Source organism: Platalea leucorodia (assembly GCF_965183815.1).
Source record: "Platalea leucorodia genome assembly, chromosome: 6".
NCBI classification, from domain to species: Eukaryota; Metazoa; Chordata; class Aves; order Pelecaniformes; family Threskiornithidae; genus Platalea; species Platalea leucorodia.
The window spans coordinates 69,868,042-69,885,422 of NC_138828.1; the positions used below are offsets into that span (position 1 = coordinate 69,868,042).

The window sequence follows — 17,381 nt, forward strand, 5'->3', positions numbered from 1 at the left end:
ATGTGTTTGGAGAACCTGTGTATAAAAGGATGTGTATTTAGCTCACAGAGTTAAGATCCAAGAAAGACTGGACCGAGTCTAATGGAGAGCCGCCAAGATGGTGGGGACTGGAGCACACTCCTGTGAGGAAAGGCCAAGGGAACGGGGGGTCTTGTTCAGCCTGGGGAGGGCTTTAGCTGCCCCCCAATGCATACGAGGAGGATAGAGAATACGGAGCTGGCTTCTGTGAGAGAAGCAAAAGAGATCATGGTCACAAATTGATACAGGTGAGGTTCTGACTTGCTGTAAGGAAAAACGTTCACTGTAAGGAGGATAAACACAGGACCAGGTTCCCCAGAGCGGCTCTGGAATCTCCGTCTGTGGAGCTTTTCAAGCCCAACTGGACAAAGTTTAAGCAACGTAGGCTGAATTCAGTGTGACCCTGCTTTGAGTAGGAGGTTGGAGTACAAACCTCCCAAGGTGCCTTCTGGCCTGAATGATTCTGTGATTTACAATGGAAACACAGAAGCAAGCTTAAAGTTCTGGCTATTTAATAATGAACGCTTCCATTTGCATCCATGTCTCCTTAAAGTGCAAAGAATGCTCTTGGATCAGCCATTCTAACTATATCAAATCAAACCAGAAACTCTATTTTCTTAAGTATGTTCTGATGGCAGATCCCATCATAAAGTCGAATGCATCATCTTGGATAACTTCTGGCCAGTGCCTCTGTCTTTTGGTACATATTTTTATTTAGCCTGGTTTTGACAGCAGAGAAAATAAACAAATACAGGTGTTAAGGAACACCGAACATCAGGTCTTTGCCTTAAAATCAAGTATCCAAAACTAAGAAAATTGCCATTTGCAGTGTGTAGGTTATTTGTGTTAAAGTAGACCAAATCCACACCTCAATAATAACGTTGCTTAGTCTGCCTGTAAATCATCTCAATGATGTGGTAATGCACTCTGGTGTTTTCTGAGAATTGTTTAAGGTATGTTGTCTGGCCGCTCTTGCATGGTTTGCAGTCTTTCTTACGTTTTGCATTCTTGATTTTTTCAATAGGTGTCATAGTTGATATGGCATGGATTTTAGGGATGGAGATCTTCCACAAAAATAAGAACACAAAGGAAAAACTAAAATTTCCCGAAGTTGCCTGTTGCCATTCCTGCTTCTTTAGGAGCTTTATGGTTGTTGATTTCTTTTTTCTGTTTCTCTTGCTGTTACTTTTCCCAATCTCTGCTTTCTTCTCTGAAGAGCAGTCAGATGCAGCACAGGAGATTTCTTTTGCCTCTCTCTGCTTTTTCCCTTACAAACAAGAGAATTGCCCTCATCAGGCTGCACAGATCATTTTACAGTGGCAAAAAGTATGTGATACATATACAAAAACAGGAAGAATAAGACAAAGCAGAAGAGGTGTAGTCAGTATGATGACAAGACATCGGTGTTATCTCATGGACGTGTCATATCAGACAATCTATTTATTTCACTTTCACATCTTGTATACAAAGTTAACTGCATAAACATTCGGCAGGAGGCCAGGTGCTGAGTTTTCTGAGTAGCTATATTGCGGTACGTACAGAGCAAGAAAAAACTGAGGCCGATGTCTGGTTTGGGGCGCAAGTTCCCGTTCCTCCCCGCCTCCCGCTCCTCAGCAGGTTATAACGCTGTTTGCATAACCAGCTGCTCGCCATAGGCATCCAACCCCTGGCAGGCTCCCGCTGCCGCCGGGCTTACAATGATTGTAGTCAGGAGGGGAAACAGAGGTGTCCTTTTAGGTCTGCTGGCTGCAGATGTAAAAAACTGCATTACTCTGTCGCTACCATTGCTGCCCGTAAAAATTAATGTGCAAATGGTGAAATTGGTTGCCCCTTTATTTGTCTTACCAGCGTAACGTGGTGTGTGAGGGGGGCCTCCCCACAAATGAGGCTGTAAGAAAATGAAGAATTTGCCTAGGAACTGAAGAGGGCTAGAAACTTCCCGCCAAAGGAAATGGTGAGCAAAATTCAGGCTCTGAACTCTGACAGAGGGGCCTCGCCGTTTCCTCCGCCAAAGCTGCCCGGCAGGCAGGGGTGCTGCCCACCATTCTCCCCTCTTGCCCCCCTTCAAACAGGCGGCAGCCACGTGGGTGCTGCCACTGAGGTACTGAGGTGATCCCCCATCTTCTACACTCCCGAAATCTAATGTGGGAATCCACAAGTTCGTGTTTGCAGCTGGGGAAGGTTATGTGATGCCCTCGGCGATCACACGGGAGAGTGGTCAGTGTGGGAGGGTAACAGGAGGGAAGCGTGGAGTAGGGTTTCCACATCTTGTGCAGAAATCATTACCTGAGACTGTCATGGCTCTTTGGTGCCTCAGATGGCATAAATGAAGCTGAGGCTCGAGTGTTTGAGCAGCACCTGTTTCTGCATGGGGAAAAAGTTGCATGGCCTCCATGAGGGTCGTCTCCTGAGTGAGCTGCCCGTGGCCCAGGTGCAAGCAGGCTGTGCTTGGGGGACTGGGTGCTGTTGTGTTGTGGGGCCGTGTCATGGTGTCCGGGTTGGATTGTGGCTCTGGGGCCCTGAGTAGTGCTGAGGAGGGTGCTTTGCTGGCAGATGTAGGCATTTTGGCTGTTCTGCAGGGTCCAGCTGGGAGCAGCGGTGCTCAGGGGAGGTGTGGCTGGCAGGACCCTGCTGAGGGCTGGAGGCCAGAGCAGGAGAGACACCGATGTCTTTCAAGTCGTGTTGGTGAACTTGGGCCATGGGGTGGTGGGTTTGCCCCAAGGGTGCGTGCTGGAGCAGACTGCGGAGATGTGGTTTGTCAGGACAAGATCTCTGTCTTTCCCCAAGACCTGCCTCAAATACTGCTGTCCCCCATGACCCATCCCGTGCCACTTTCTCTCGTTGGAAAGATGTTCCAAGGCCTGTTGTTAAAACCTGTCCATAGAAATCCACGTTGTGTCTGCTGTGAAGGTAAGCTATGACAGGAGATGTAAGAGGTAAGAGCCATTGAGTAGTACCAACAAGGAACATCGTCTGTAGCCATCTGCTTCCCCTGCCTTCTTGGGCCTGAAATCTTTTACATAGTTGGAATCAATTCAATAGCCTTTGGTTTTGCTTCATACTGATTGCATGGCGTCTGGACATCTTGGCTCCGGGTGAGTCAACAACTGGAAGAAATCAGAAACACTGTTTTCCTTCAGCTTAGGGAACCATAAAACTCTTTATAGAACACTACATATTTCACCTCAGCAGCAGTAGTGTCCTTTGGCAGGAACATACTTCATTTGAAGTACAATAGATCAATCACAGTGATTTGATGGAACAGGCAAACTTTTTTTTTCTTCCTCACTATTAATCATTTTTTTGTGGAGGATTGTGTCATAAGCGTTTCTGACTTGGAAAGAACCCAGGACCTAAAATTAAAGATTACCTTAAATCCTTACCACCAGACAAATTATTCTTCTGGGTATATCATGGCCCTTTTTAAACATCTACATATTAGTTGAATTTGAATAGCAAAGAGCAGTATATGACTACTTTGCAGCTTCAGCATAATTTACATGAGCAAAGAAAATATACTGTCAAGGACTAGAAAGCAGTGTAGAAAACTGACTGCCTTCAGCGTCTGTGAGAAGAAAGGCATGTTGTAAATCCTCTGAGAGAGGAAGAAATCCATCTGAAAAGGAAATCATCAGGTTAATTCATTTTCCACGTCATCATCCTGTCTGTGTTTTCTCCTGTGTTATCTAAAAGTTATTAAAAACAAAAATAATTGTTGCTATTTAAAGAGATATATAAGAATTTAATTGCTAGTGTGCTTTCTACAACAGGTTTGTGTAAATGCGTCACTTGTCAGCCTGTAGACCTGGAAAAGAAAACTGAATACAACAGAGTATTGAACTCGGCTAGCAGTTAGTTTCTCAGTTGTAGAAATTGTTTAAAGTTGTAATACATTTTATTTCCACGTTGTGTTCTATTTGTACATTTCAGGATATTTACGAAAAAAGAAATCTAAAGGTAACTTTTTTGCATCTCTCTGACATAGACAAGTATCGTTATCCGCCTTTAAAAGGTTAGGAAACAGAGACTTGTAAGGGGACCTCTGACAGCAGATGTTTCAACAAGAATTAGTATGTTAAACAGTACTAGGCGTGTATTTTAAGCAGAAACAAAAATTTAATACACGTTTTTGTAATTCTACTAGATGAGTACACACATGGGAACAAAGTCTATCCCTCACATGCCCCCGCTTAGGCTCTTGAACATGCAGCTCTCAAACAGAGCCAGCCTGTTACAGAGTTTTACTGTGGCTGTAATCAGTAGGTTATGTATATAGATACAATAATGAAATTCTCCACTGCAAACTCCATCTCTTTCTCAGGTCTTGCTGCTTACAATTTTATCTGCTTGCATATCTGTTTGTCTGCATCTCATTAGTTCTTCCAACCGTAAATCTGTCATGCTGCAAAGTGCAGATTAATATATGTAGTGTGTGCGGTGAATACAGACCTGCCTATGTGTGCCAGCACCTAGTTTAATGTAAATCTCCCATCTGAATGCAACAGTGTTTCTCTGGTTATGTTTACACTTAATTAAAATCATTACTCTTTTTGGTTCTTTCTGTTCATTATGTTAAATATAATGATTCAGAGAAAGGAGAAAAAGATGATAAGGAGAGGAACAAAAGTAACATTTAAAACCTAGTCTGTGTTTTTATATTAAAAAAAACTTTGTACAAATAGTAAGCAACTGGTCTGTGGTAGCTGGAGGAACAGAGTACATATTGATGGGTTAACAGGAAAGGGCCCTTGAGAATGCCAAGGTTTCACTGATTATTCCAAAATTAAAATTTACAAGTGTCTACATGGTGAGAAGACAGCAATGAAAAAGGTTGCTTTTGCCCTTTGTAGTCATTCTATTTTATGCCATCCTTAAATTACAGTTTTGAAATGATTTTGTGAGATCATTTCATAAATTTTGTTCATCTTCAAAAATCTCTTTTTGTTCTTTCAGAGCAGAAACTGTCCAAATGCTATTATTTTTCTTCTTGATTTCAACCTAATGCTGGAGTGAAAGACGCCTGTCTGGTGCACCCCATCTCACTCCCTACCACAGCGGTCGGGCAGCCATCGAGCCCTTTTGTGCCGTAGCCCGTAGTTACGCAGAATGCTTCAGTCAGCAGCTTATCCTGCTTCAGAGCAGCTTTGGGCTTTTAGTGGTGCTGAAATGCAGAAGGACTAGGGTTTCTTTGCTGACCTCAACTATACTTCAAAAAGCTATAAAACACTGTTCCCAAAAGGGATTGGCTAGCTCCATTTATTTTAAGATCTGAGGTCAAAACCTGACCAGAGCTAAGAGAAAGAATCCCACAACCGTCCCTACCTATTCTGAGGCCTGGCTTAAGGAAACGCTTTGTAAAAGCATCAGGAAAGACTGCTTTACCGTGTGTGAGATGCACTCTTGTACTAATCAATAGCGGATGTGAGTTCAGACTGTTGGACATTTATTAAAAGCGTGGTTTGCAGGCCAAATGTAGCAGCACTCAAAGTCTCTCTTCTTTCCGTATTTTCTTCCATTTCCTATTCAACGTCAAACCTTCAATCAAAAGTGTTAAAAGATTACTTCTTGTAAGTTACAGGCACACATCGGATATCCTTGTGATGGCTGAAAGCTATCTGAACAACCTTTGAGAACACTGGCCACGTCCAGTTCAGCTGTGAGAACAGGCAGGGGAGATACAGCCTCTCTTCGTACCACCTTTGTTCCTCCCGGAGGAGTGTGAGGGGATGGTGAGTGCCAGCGCCGGCTCTCCAAAACTCCTGTGGAGTATCAGGTGGTTCTCTTTTTTTATCTTTTCAGTTTGCCCCAAGCCTAATGCTTATTAGTGTTTAATGAAGTAATTTGGACTGTGTCACCATCAACATGCAGATAATATTCACTATCTATCAAATAATTGTTTTAAATATTGCATTAAATAATCTAGGACTCAGTTTCTGAAGGCTGTGGGCAGGCAGTGTGGGAAGTGGTTATGGGAAGGCTGTTCTTTACCAGATACAGCCTTCAGCCCTATTCCCAACCAGCAGGTTAGTCAGTTAACTGGGATTTAGGTCCTCTTTACCAACATGCAGGAGAAAATCCCCAAATTTCCTGATAGCGTGAAGTAGGACATAGATGTGAGATTCCTATACAGGCCCACAGGAACAAATAGAATTAAACATGAGTAAAAAGTTAGTTTGTGTAATTAATGTGATAACACAGGAAAAAGGGTAATTTAAACTAGAGTTGGAATTGTAACATCACAGCATTAGCAGAGGCGTTCTGTTGCACGGAATTGCTGCACTGCTTTTCAGAAAATGGGTTTCTGGCTGAACTGGGTTGAATACCTCTAAAAAATGTCCTAAATATTTAGAATACTGCTAGTCCTCTGCAAACCCATTAAAAAAGTATTAATACTTAGTGTTTAGGATTATTAATTTCTTGTTTGTTAATGATCTCCACATGGAGGAGCTGTAGAGTTAGAAATGATCCAAGGAAAAACACTTAAGTTTTGAAAGAACAATATAGTCAGAGACACCATATCTTCTCTTGGTTAACTGAGCAAACCCCAAATCTATCATAAATGCTGAGGGATGTATGTCCTTTCCGCTTTTTCTAACTGTAACAACTTGCCCTAGAACTTGGAAAGATGGGTCAAGAAACCTCTTTCTTTGTTAATGGCTTCTATTCCCTATATATCAAATATGCTGGTCTCAGTAAAATGAAAATGGCAAATAAGATTCGTCCATTCCCTCTGTCCTTTCTCTGTGCCTTCAGAGACTTATGTCAGATGTGAAGAGGCTGGGAGCGACCAGCCCACGTGGTAGCTGTGAAATGCAGACATTTATAGTCATTCTTCAGACTTGCTGAGCTGTCAGCAGGACTTTTCAGAGTCCCTTCCAGATGTGAACTCCTGAGCATTACAGCCCAAGTGCGTTTAAAGGATGCTTATACTATGTTTCAGGGTTAACCCAAAGATTATGGCAGATAAACTTTACGGCTAATCCTGTCAGTGTACAGGTCAGGCTACGGCAGCTGACATGACTTGTGGAGGCATAGCCCAAGATCACTTCTTCCATGTAGCTGAAACAGTTTCTTCAAATGTCATAATCTAAATCAGCAAAGGAGTTGTCACGACTGTGACTGTACCTTCTTGTTGTCTTTGCTGTGATAACTGTCCTGGTTTAGAGGCGTGGAGCCGAGGCAGTATCAGTGTAGCGTGGCCATCAGTATTTTTAGCAAAGGGGAAGTTCTGCACATGGACTGAACTCTGTTAGTTTCTTTCCAACTGGGATCCACGTTAGTTATTTGCAGGATTGAAGTCTCTGTGGTGTGTTGACCCCACACAGCAATGAAGCACCCCCCAGCCACTCACCCCCCCTCCCCAGCGGGATGGAGGAGAGAATCAGAAGAGCAAAAGAGAGAAAAAAATGTGGGTTGAGATAAAGACAGTTTAATAAATAAAGGGAAGAGGTGGAAAAAACCACCAAGTGATGCAAAGACATTCACTCTGCACCTCTCAGAAGCAGGCTGATGCCCAGCCAGTCTCCAAGCAACAGCTGCTCTAGAAAGACTGCCCCCAGGTTTATTGCTGCACGCAGCGTCGTATGGTGTGGAATATCCCTTAGGCCCCTTTGGTCAGCGGGGATCAGCTGTCCTGGCTGTGTCCCCTCCCCGTCTCTTGCACCCCCCTCAGCCTACTGACTGAGAGGGGCCAGAGTGAGAAACAGAGAAGGTCTTGATGCTGTTTAGCAATAGATAAAATAGCGGTGTGTTATTAGCACTGTTCTAGTCACAGGTTTAAAACATAGCACTATATGGGCTGCTATAAAAAATTAATTCCATCCCAGCCAGACCTAGTACAGTGTCCTACACCATAAAGTCCCTGGTTTTCCATTCCTGGTTCCTGGTTTCCTTTTCCTGGAACAATTTCTTGGTTCCTGTTTCCATTTTCCCACTATATTTTAAAAGTGTCCGTGAAATAAATGTTTATGTCATAGCAAGTTCTAGAAACATCTTGCTGTGCTTGGAATCAGTGCTAAAACCCACAAAATTACCAGGCACTGATAAACTCGTAAGACTTTACGTGATATACTTTCTTAGTCAGGGTAGATCCATCTATTCTTCTCTCTGCACACACATACATACACCTCTTATTTCAACAAATATACAAATAAACCCACTAATATTAATGAACAATAATGGAAGGGAGAAAACTATTCAATGCTTATTAGATTAGATTAGATATACATCTGTGTATACATGCATATGTATTTATTGGTAGAGCTTAATTTATTTACAGAACAGCTTTAAGCTTTATGGAAAGGATCCTGAGAACAAAGACCAGAGCTATCACTGATATCAAAACCAGACTTTCGAAAGTCCATCTATTCTGGCCATGACTGCATTAGAGAAAAACTAGAAAGGAAATGTAGGTTGCTTTGATTTCTTAAAGTAAAAGGTAAAAAAGATAATTGCTGCATCTTCCTTGAAACAAATGCTGTTGATTATATCCGTTCAGATCAGATGTGGTTTACAGAAGCCTCGACACAACCTCAAAAAAAGTGGTCAGCAGCTAGGAAAGAATGTCTTTCTAATATACCACATCTTGGCCCACACATATGCCGTCTTCAACTCTGTTCATGTTCATCCTGTATCACTCTGCAGCCACACCAAGGTGTGGAAGAATTTCACCACTGATCTGGTCAATACTTGAAATGTTCCAAACCACACTATAACCCTCAGCTGATCTTGGTTCCCTTCACCTATGCGGGATAAATAAGTATTTTTGCTGCCTGTAAAGGAACTAATTCAGTGGAGTCCACTGTGTGTACATCAGAAAAAAACTAAAACAAGTGCCTAAGTAATTTCAAATTCCCACTAAGAAACAGAATTCTTACCTTTATGAGAAGGTGGATTAGAACTAGAAGAGGACTGAATGTCATTTCTTACTCTCGTCTGCCTTTAGTAACTCCACCCGTATTGCCTTAATGCAAAGGCTTTTCTCAGCTATTCATCTGAATAAGCATATGAGGAATTTTTTACTGCAATGCTTTAACAAGAGATAACGCATTCGTGACAGCTGAAAGAATTTTTTGGTTGGAGTGTTAAGCTCAGTGCGTACAGTAAACGGTGCTGCTCATAAGACAGTCCCTTGTGTTCTGGCAATACGTCTCTGATGATTTCATGTAACGCGTCAAATTCTTCCTTCTCATAGATATGCATGACTTGCCATTACCCTGAGTAGACTCCAGTCTAATGGCAGGCAGTAGTTTACAATGGCATCTTTTTCTGATTTTACTCATTTTGTCTTTCTGTAAGAGAGCAGTCCTTTGAGTGTATTTCTGAAGCTGTTCTGGAAAGACAGACAGGCTTTTGCATTTTTCTAAGCTATAAAAATCTTAGCAGGCTAAATAGTTCAGATGGCAATTAGTCAATAGTTGTTTTCCCTGGCTGCCAAAACAGCTTAAGCATGCCCTGAATATAGTGAATCTATGCTAATAAATCACGCAGCCAGCCTGCTCAAATAAAATCACAGGACAATGAAATGATTGTACTTGGAGAGTCTTTAGCTGTGATTGAGATAGAGAAGTGATAACTTCCATTAGAGCCAAAATTAACTGAAAATATGTGAAATTCAGATTTTGAGGTTAAGTTCTTCCTGATAGTGGAAAAATCAGTATGAAACACACATTTCAGTATAGTATCCCTCTATTTCACATAATTTTTCTTCCAAGTTTTTGTTTTGTCTTGGTTTTTTTTATAAAATATAGCCTTTGTATTCTGTGAAAGCTAAATTCTAAAGAAGAGGAAAAAACACTTTTTTTTTTTTTTTTTTTTTTATCTATCTAATCCCATCCCTTCTTTGGTGACCCTGTAGCATTATCATCAGATGCAAATATGCAGGGACCAAATCTTAGGACCTGCTTAGACTGGGATATGTTTTCCACTAACTCTCGTATAGTAACAACCATCTTTATCATGGTATCAGCATTTAACATCCTGTATAGAAGAGGGTAATCATGTTTAGTTAGCAATGGCAATTATTTATACTTCTTTGTCTTTGAATTGTTTCAAAATCAAGGCAAACTTTCTTTAAGGTTGGCTCAACATACTTTCACAAGAAAATCAAGGGAGAAGAGGCATCTGAAATTTTCCTATCCTTGTTTGAATTTGGAAAGCCTCCTCCTGCCAAGGCGAAACACTCTGTCAACCCCATTTGGCATCAAAGTTTTCTGTCTCCTGTATACATGTGGTCCACAGAGTTTTCCTCTGTATTATCTAATGAAGCAAGAGGCATTTCCTCATCATTTCAGAAACACATTCCTAATGGTCGTGCTCCATCACTGGCTTGGATCTCCTTGGGTTAATTAAAACCACTTCTATTTTTCTGAAAACACCACTGTCCTTGCCTACCAAGATAAAGCAATACTCTGCAAATCTGAAAACAAACTCTCCCTTTTCTGACTGCATGTGAGAGTGTGTTCAATAAGCAGCTAGGTAATAGATGAACGACTGCTGACTGCCAGGTATGAGCTGGGAGGCAAGAAGGTTAGAGCTCTGCCGAAGAGAAACTGCACCTTGGCAGTAATGAATTTCAAGATATTTTAATCAAAATGTTGCCAACATAATGCAGCAAGTAAATGAAGAATAACACTGCAGGTAAGAACTACTGAATTCATATGTAAGGAAGGTAATCAGTAATAGCAGGGCTGCAAATGATGGATAAAATGATTAAGCTGTTAGTTTCACTCACGGATAACCACTGTATGAAGGAGCAGTGTTCACTTAATTCAGTAGTGTTTCAGGAATTTAGTTCTTAATGGAATTGCCTGAGCATCTGTAAAAATGGGAACCTCAGCATGAACTGGAGTTTGCTATAAAAGAACTTTACCATTTAGTCTCGTAAGGTGCTCTTCTTTTTGTTAGCTTATAATTAATATATGGCAGTCATACAGTTTCTGTTGTTCTGTGATTAACTTAAAGTTAACACTTGCTTGAGTTAGCTGGTTTTTGTTTCTTTCTTATTTGGGTTTCATGATATCCGTTTTCACTTGGATGCTGTTCTGCCAAATTCACTTGTCAGTTTTGGCCAGTTTGTGAAATAATTGGACACTGTTAAAGACTCAGTGAAGAGAGAATCTGGTGCTTTTTTTTCATACGTATTTAACTAATATGAATTTAACTCCAGGTCAGAAATAACTGAAAATTATTGTTAACTGATGAGTTTTCTTCAACCTCCTTTCAAATAATTATGCCTCTGTGTAAAATAGTTAGCAACCAGATCTCAGTGCACTGAAACCATCACGACATTTTAAATTAACTGGCCTATTCCAGAGAAATGCCAGTAGGCTATGGAATATTCTTCTGAAGTGTTGGGCACAGGCAGTGAGATACAGAAAGGCTGGCATTGGTGCCACTGCCCGTGTGACAACTTTTTTGTTCCTACGTAGGAGGGCTTCAGCATGTCGGGCTGTCTGCTTACTGTCTTCTGTAGATACTAGATTCACAGAATTAAAAAGGAAATAAAGTTACGAGTTCCTTGCCTGAAGCTTGTTTGCCTAGGGATGGAAGTGAGGTGCCAGAGAACAACCCACTGCCACAGCAAGAAGGGTATTGCACTTGGAGGCAGGGGTATGACTGCCACATTTTTTAACATACTTAGGCTTTCAGCAGGTATTTTCAGCAAAATGGTGTACACCTACAGGCTGTACATGATTACATTTCTTTAGTAAACAGTACATGAACAGGCTAGTCTGTTTTAATTATAGTAAGAACTGCATATTAATAATGTGTGTACCTATACACAGAAAACATCTGATTTACATACGTTGATGGTATTCATTTACTCACACGGAACACCTGGAATGCTAGTCACATTAAAACCAAATAAACCAAAAAGACACTCGCACCCCCCGCCCCTGAAGGTAACAGCAGCAGAACATCATCCATTTAGTCAGGCTGGTGATTTTTAAAGGAACTCTAGATGTAGAGTGCTTAATGTCATTCTTTCTTCAGGTCTTGCAGCAAATATATATTCACTTCTAGCGTATATGTAAAAGTAGAAAGTGAGGTTTCTAATACACATGCCTGATCCTGTTCTTTTAACAAAGTTTGCAAACTTACTCTAGAGAATTGCTGTGAGGTACGTTGTGCCAGGTGACACAGTTTTCAAGGAAGCCTGTGCGCAAACTGTTTAAGCTAAAAGGAAAATTGTGACAGTGGGACTGATTCTACCCATGTCCCTGGAGTCCCATTAAAATCAAGTCCTCCTTTTATATCCTTGGAACACTACCTGATGCAGCGAGTCACTCTCCAACATCAGGATTGCTTGAATGCTGCAGAACGATACTCATGGACATTAATTTGAAATGTAAGCAGCTGTTCACTTCACTGATGCTGGATCTATTTTAATTCATTCTGCCTGAGCATTTGCACAGAGAACAACATCCTAATGTCTACATGTGTGATTGACAAATAGCTGATATTCTTATATGGAGCCATATTTGTAGGTCGTCAAGGGAATTCATTGATCATTTACTATTTGTAAATTAAATTAACCTTTTATATAAAATTAACTTTTTATTCTGTGGGGAAAAAACCTGTAAATGAACAGGAGCCTCACAACGTCACATAGGTGACACCACAAGCAAATTGCAGTTTGCAAATAATGCACAAATTCAACTAATAGTTCAAATGATAATAATTTCCTATATAAAAATACATATATTTGTGGATAATATAGAAGCAGCAACAAGGACTAATGTAGAAAATACTGCACTTCTTCCACGTCAATGAATCATAGTTAGGAATAAGGATAAAACCTCTTCCTCTCTTTGCTTGAACAGCAGAAAGACACCAGCTAGATTTAATTATCACAGTTTTAATGAAAATTTAAAAATGCTGATTAACTGTCCCAAGCTTCAGTCAAAAGGCAGCAGGAATACGTCTGGATTGAGATTTTCTATACAAAACTCACATTGGGATTTGGGCATCCACGTTTGTAATTCTCAATGATTACTTTTATTTCCTAGTGTTGCCAAATGTTTTTTGTGCCTTTCTATTTTAATAACTAAACAGCTCCCCATAAGTTTGATCTTGCCAAATTAGCTGTTCAGGTTTGCCGTATGCTGCATGGATCAAATTGTCTTGTGATTACTGGTCTGCACTGTTTGTTCTGCAGCTGAACTGTGCCTGCAGTTTACAAGCAAACAGCGTTGCAGCTCAGCAAAGGGCAAGACTAAGGTATATTTTAAAATGTGCGTGGCAGAAAAAAAAAAAAAAAAAAAAGACGACTTTCTTGGAAATCATAAATACTGGGAAAACCTAAATACTAATACTCCAGATGATACTGTGGATACTACATGGTGTTAGTTTAGGATTCCTGAGCAAGATAGTCCCTCCCTTACTTACCTCTTACATTATACTCGTTCTCTGATTCCTATCCAGCCTGACACACTGTTAAACACTTTCTGATCCATGACAAATCCTTACCCCAATTCATTAGCCCTTGCCTGTGCTAACAAATCTTTCACATTTAGTGGACTGTTGTGAATAGTTTCGTACTAATTCATGCCAATCAAAGGTGCACAAAGCAGATCTAATGGCTAAACTCGATCAGAAAGCATCAAAGGTAGCTGAACATACATCGATAGATTAGGAGACAGTCCTGGCACACAGATCAGACCCTTAGTATTTCAAGTAAACGAATCCCATTCCCTACATTTCTGTCCTGCACTCATTACAGAATTACACTTTCTCTTCTTTTTTGGCTTCTGATTTTTTTACAGAACGTTAACGGTCTCCTCATCACCAAACCAGTCCAGACCATGCCTTGCCTATAGCTTTGTCCCTTTGTCTCATTCTATTTATATCTAATGGGAAAGAGTCAAAGAGGAAGACCTGCCTATATCTTACACCAATTTCTACTTCTATCTCTTCTTGCATCCCACCTTTTATTCTTGTATTTCCCAAGCACATATTACAAATGTCCCACTTACTTTTCTCCAGTAAAACCACCTGAAGCAACCAAGCTACAAAGGCACTAGCTGCTCTATCCATTCTTTAAGGGATGCCTCTTCCCAACTCTGAATACATTTTCATATTTGTCTAATGCTTGTTCTTTCACTGTCATCATCTTTTTCAGGTTAATATGCATTAGACATGTTCCCATAATGAAATCTTGTGATGTAACCCGCTTCTTTACATGCACAAAAGCTGGCAGAGAGGGAGGAGCATAGATCAGTGCTGTGCAATTGATCCTCGCTCTTAGACCCCACACAGCCACTAATTCTGAGGGAGCTTGTATTTGTTTCTGAATTTTGTGCTTATGACCATCTCACCATAATGAATGCTGTCCTTGATGCAGAATAATTACTTATTTTGATTTGCAAATGTTCTCCAATACATTTTTGTGACAGGAGGTAACAAATGTTTGAAAGGTAACTGAAATGCTTTGTGGAATGGTTTTCATTTCACAAAGAATCACTGAACGCTACCCAAATTCTGCTAAACACAACAGTAGTGCAACTTGTTGAGGGCATTGCAGGGTACATCCCCCAATGGCTGGGAAAAGCTTTTAGAGAAGCTCATGACCTAATAAAGTTCTTATCAGTGCTCATAAAGAGGGAAGGACTTGGCTAAAGTAACATCTAATTTACACAAACACACCTTGTCACCCCACCATGACTGCATTTTTTTTGTTCTTTTTTTTTGGTGCTAAGAATGAGAGCTGGCCCTTTTCCAAAGGGATGTGTCAGGGGTAAATGGGCACGGCACTGAAGGATCCTATTGTGTTGTAATAACCTTGCTGAAGACCTGAAGGTGTGTCTCTGCCTTTATAAATACCATGCTGCTTGTACAACTAGCTCTGATTCTTTTGAAAGAGACGAGTTGCATCAGGAGTTGCGTTTGGACATCTCTAAGCCCTGTGCAAGGTATGTCTTACTTTTGCACTGTTTTACTTGCCACAGAAGGTTACTGTCACATCATTATTCACTTTAATGTTATTAGTTGCTGTATTTGCAATAGAACTGTAAATGCTACATGATGTTCTCTCAAGAGGGTTTTATGGAGTGCAAATCTCTATGTATAGTATAAGGCATGAAGCAAGCCAAGTAAGAACTATGCAAAAGCAGGACCTACTCCCATCTGCTGCTACCTATCTATTCTGGATTCTAAATTTATGTAACTAAATATATTTGTAGATAGCTGAATGTTGAAATAGGTTCCTTATTAGCCTGCCTACACATGAATTTCTGCTTTCTAAGATGGAAACTTGGCTACAGGAATGGCTATGATGGAAACATCTGAAAAATACATTTAGGGATTCAATCAAATAAATGCCAGATTTAAACCCTCTACTATTATGGTGCGCTCTGGTCTTGAAAGCTGCTTCATAAAGAGAAACACCTACAGAAATAAATGTGCTCTGTGCAGATGCAAGGATCAGCTTGATAATAATTTGCTAACTAGCTACATTTCAGAACTAAAGTTGCATATTTGTCTCTTGAATTTGGTAGCTTTAAACACAGCCCAGTACACTGCAGGTGTCTTCAAAAGGAAAAAGATCTGTTTGTTTAGCAGTCAAGGCAGCAAAGAATGCATCAATGGTTACTTTTTGGTGTCTGGAAAAACTACTACAGAAAACTGAAATACTGGCATAACTGGTGAATTAAGACAATTTTCAGGATGCCTAAGAAATAATTTTGCTCAACTTGAACCAAATGGTTTCCTTTCTGTCTGGCATATTTTTAAAGACTAGCCAGAGGTTGGAGTCAAAGTTGCGTATGTGCTATTTACAAAATGGGAGATCACGGGAGCAACAACTGCTTTATATGTTATAATTTAAGATATCCACCTGAGACTGACAAATCCCAGATTCAAGTTCCTTCCCTGGCTGCAGAAGAGATTTTAATTAAGGTATCTCAGTCACTGGGCAGGAGCATGTCCTGGGAGTGACTCTGTTCTCTTCCACATTGCATAGATAAGAAAGTAATTGGATCAGAAGGCCTTCCTCCATAGCCATCTACAGTTGTCAAGGATAATACGTAACGGTTCTAGAAACCAGGTATTATTCACACAAAGGACAGAGGATTTTGCCAGTAACATCGTTTTCATAGGTACCAAAGAGCAGTGCAATTCAGTGTCTGAAATACTGCAGCTATCAAATGGAGTCCAGCATTAAGTGAAAATGTTTTTATTTTTTTGTTTGTTTGTTTTGAAGGCAGATAACAAGCAAAACAGAGACCATGAGGATCAAAAGCTTTGGACTACTTTGTGTGTTGATTCTGGTCTCCCAGATGCTACTAGCCAACTGTGAAAGACAGAAGGAAAGAAAAAAGGGAAGACAAGGCATAGAAGACCGTGGAAAAAACCAAACTGAAGCTAACCGAGAAAATGAAAAAGGGCGGAAGTCAAAAGGAGGAAAAGCATCTCCTAAAGGCAAGTTTAAAACCAAAGAAAATGCTGAGTGCACCTGGGCAGTGACCGACATGAATGCTGCTACTGTGCACGTAGAGTGCAAGCACGGTGACAGTGAGTTCTGGTGCGAATTCTCTGGAGACCCTTCCACCTGCCCACAGTATGCAGCAAACCAGAAATCCTACTGGAAACAAGTCTCCCGATCGCTAAAGAAGCAGAAGCAGATCTGTCAAGACTCCAAAAGTGTCCTAAAATCTAAAGTATGTAGGAAAGGCCCACAAAGTGCTCATCTCAAGTTGACCCACTCAAGCCTACTAACATCAGTGGGTCCTGCAAAAGGGAACGCAATTCATCACGCAAAAGAAGTTGTTCAGACTCCAGCAGCTGCCTCTGTGACTGAAAAAAAGCCAGAACACCGTCCTCAAGACTGTGTTGAAGACATAGATTATATTGATCAGAAAAAGGTGGCTGAGGAATACTGTCCAGAAAGCTTGCTTTCTTTCTGCAACTTTTTTATCACAATGGTGCAAGACAAAAAATGCTGAGAAAGTGTTTCTAAAGCTCTGTATCATGAAAGTCCAGTCTCATCTAAGTTCCTGCAAACTATTCCAGATTTTATTCTCATGTTATATAGTGTATATAAGAAAAAAAAGGTGTATATTTTTCTGGTTTTGTATATACACAACATACTACACTTGACATAGCTGAAGATGTTATAGGTTTTATTTGTATGTAGATTACTACACAGGTGTTACCAATGGATGTTACATCCTCTACACAGAAGTATATAAGTAGTCTCAACGCCCCTCTTTGAGCTGTGCTAGCCAAAGTGATGAATTCAGTGCCATGCACTTCTTGGTTATGTACAATACTTTTGCCCTAAAAATTAAGAAAAATAAACTTCAAAATATATTCAAAATATTGTCTCTCTCTCTGTGTTTAACTAGATTTCTCTGTAAGTGCTA

At 40.5% G+C, this 17,381-nt stretch overlaps 1 protein-coding gene across 1 annotated transcript; it reads left to right on the top strand.

The window, feature by feature from the left end:
• Positions 1 to 16,206: 16,206 nt before the first annotated feature.
• Positions 16,207 to 16,961, top strand: FGFBP1 (fibroblast growth factor binding protein 1; the record flags this gene model as incomplete). The annotated part of the gene is made up of 1 exon (XM_082315085.1): positions 16,207 to 16,961. The coding sequence occupies exon 1, from the start codon at positions 16,245 to 16,247 to the stop codon at positions 16,959 to 16,961; it is 717 nt and encodes a 238-aa protein (XP_082171211.1). The 5' UTR covers positions 16,207 to 16,244.
• Positions 16,962 to 17,381: the final 420 nt, after the last annotated feature.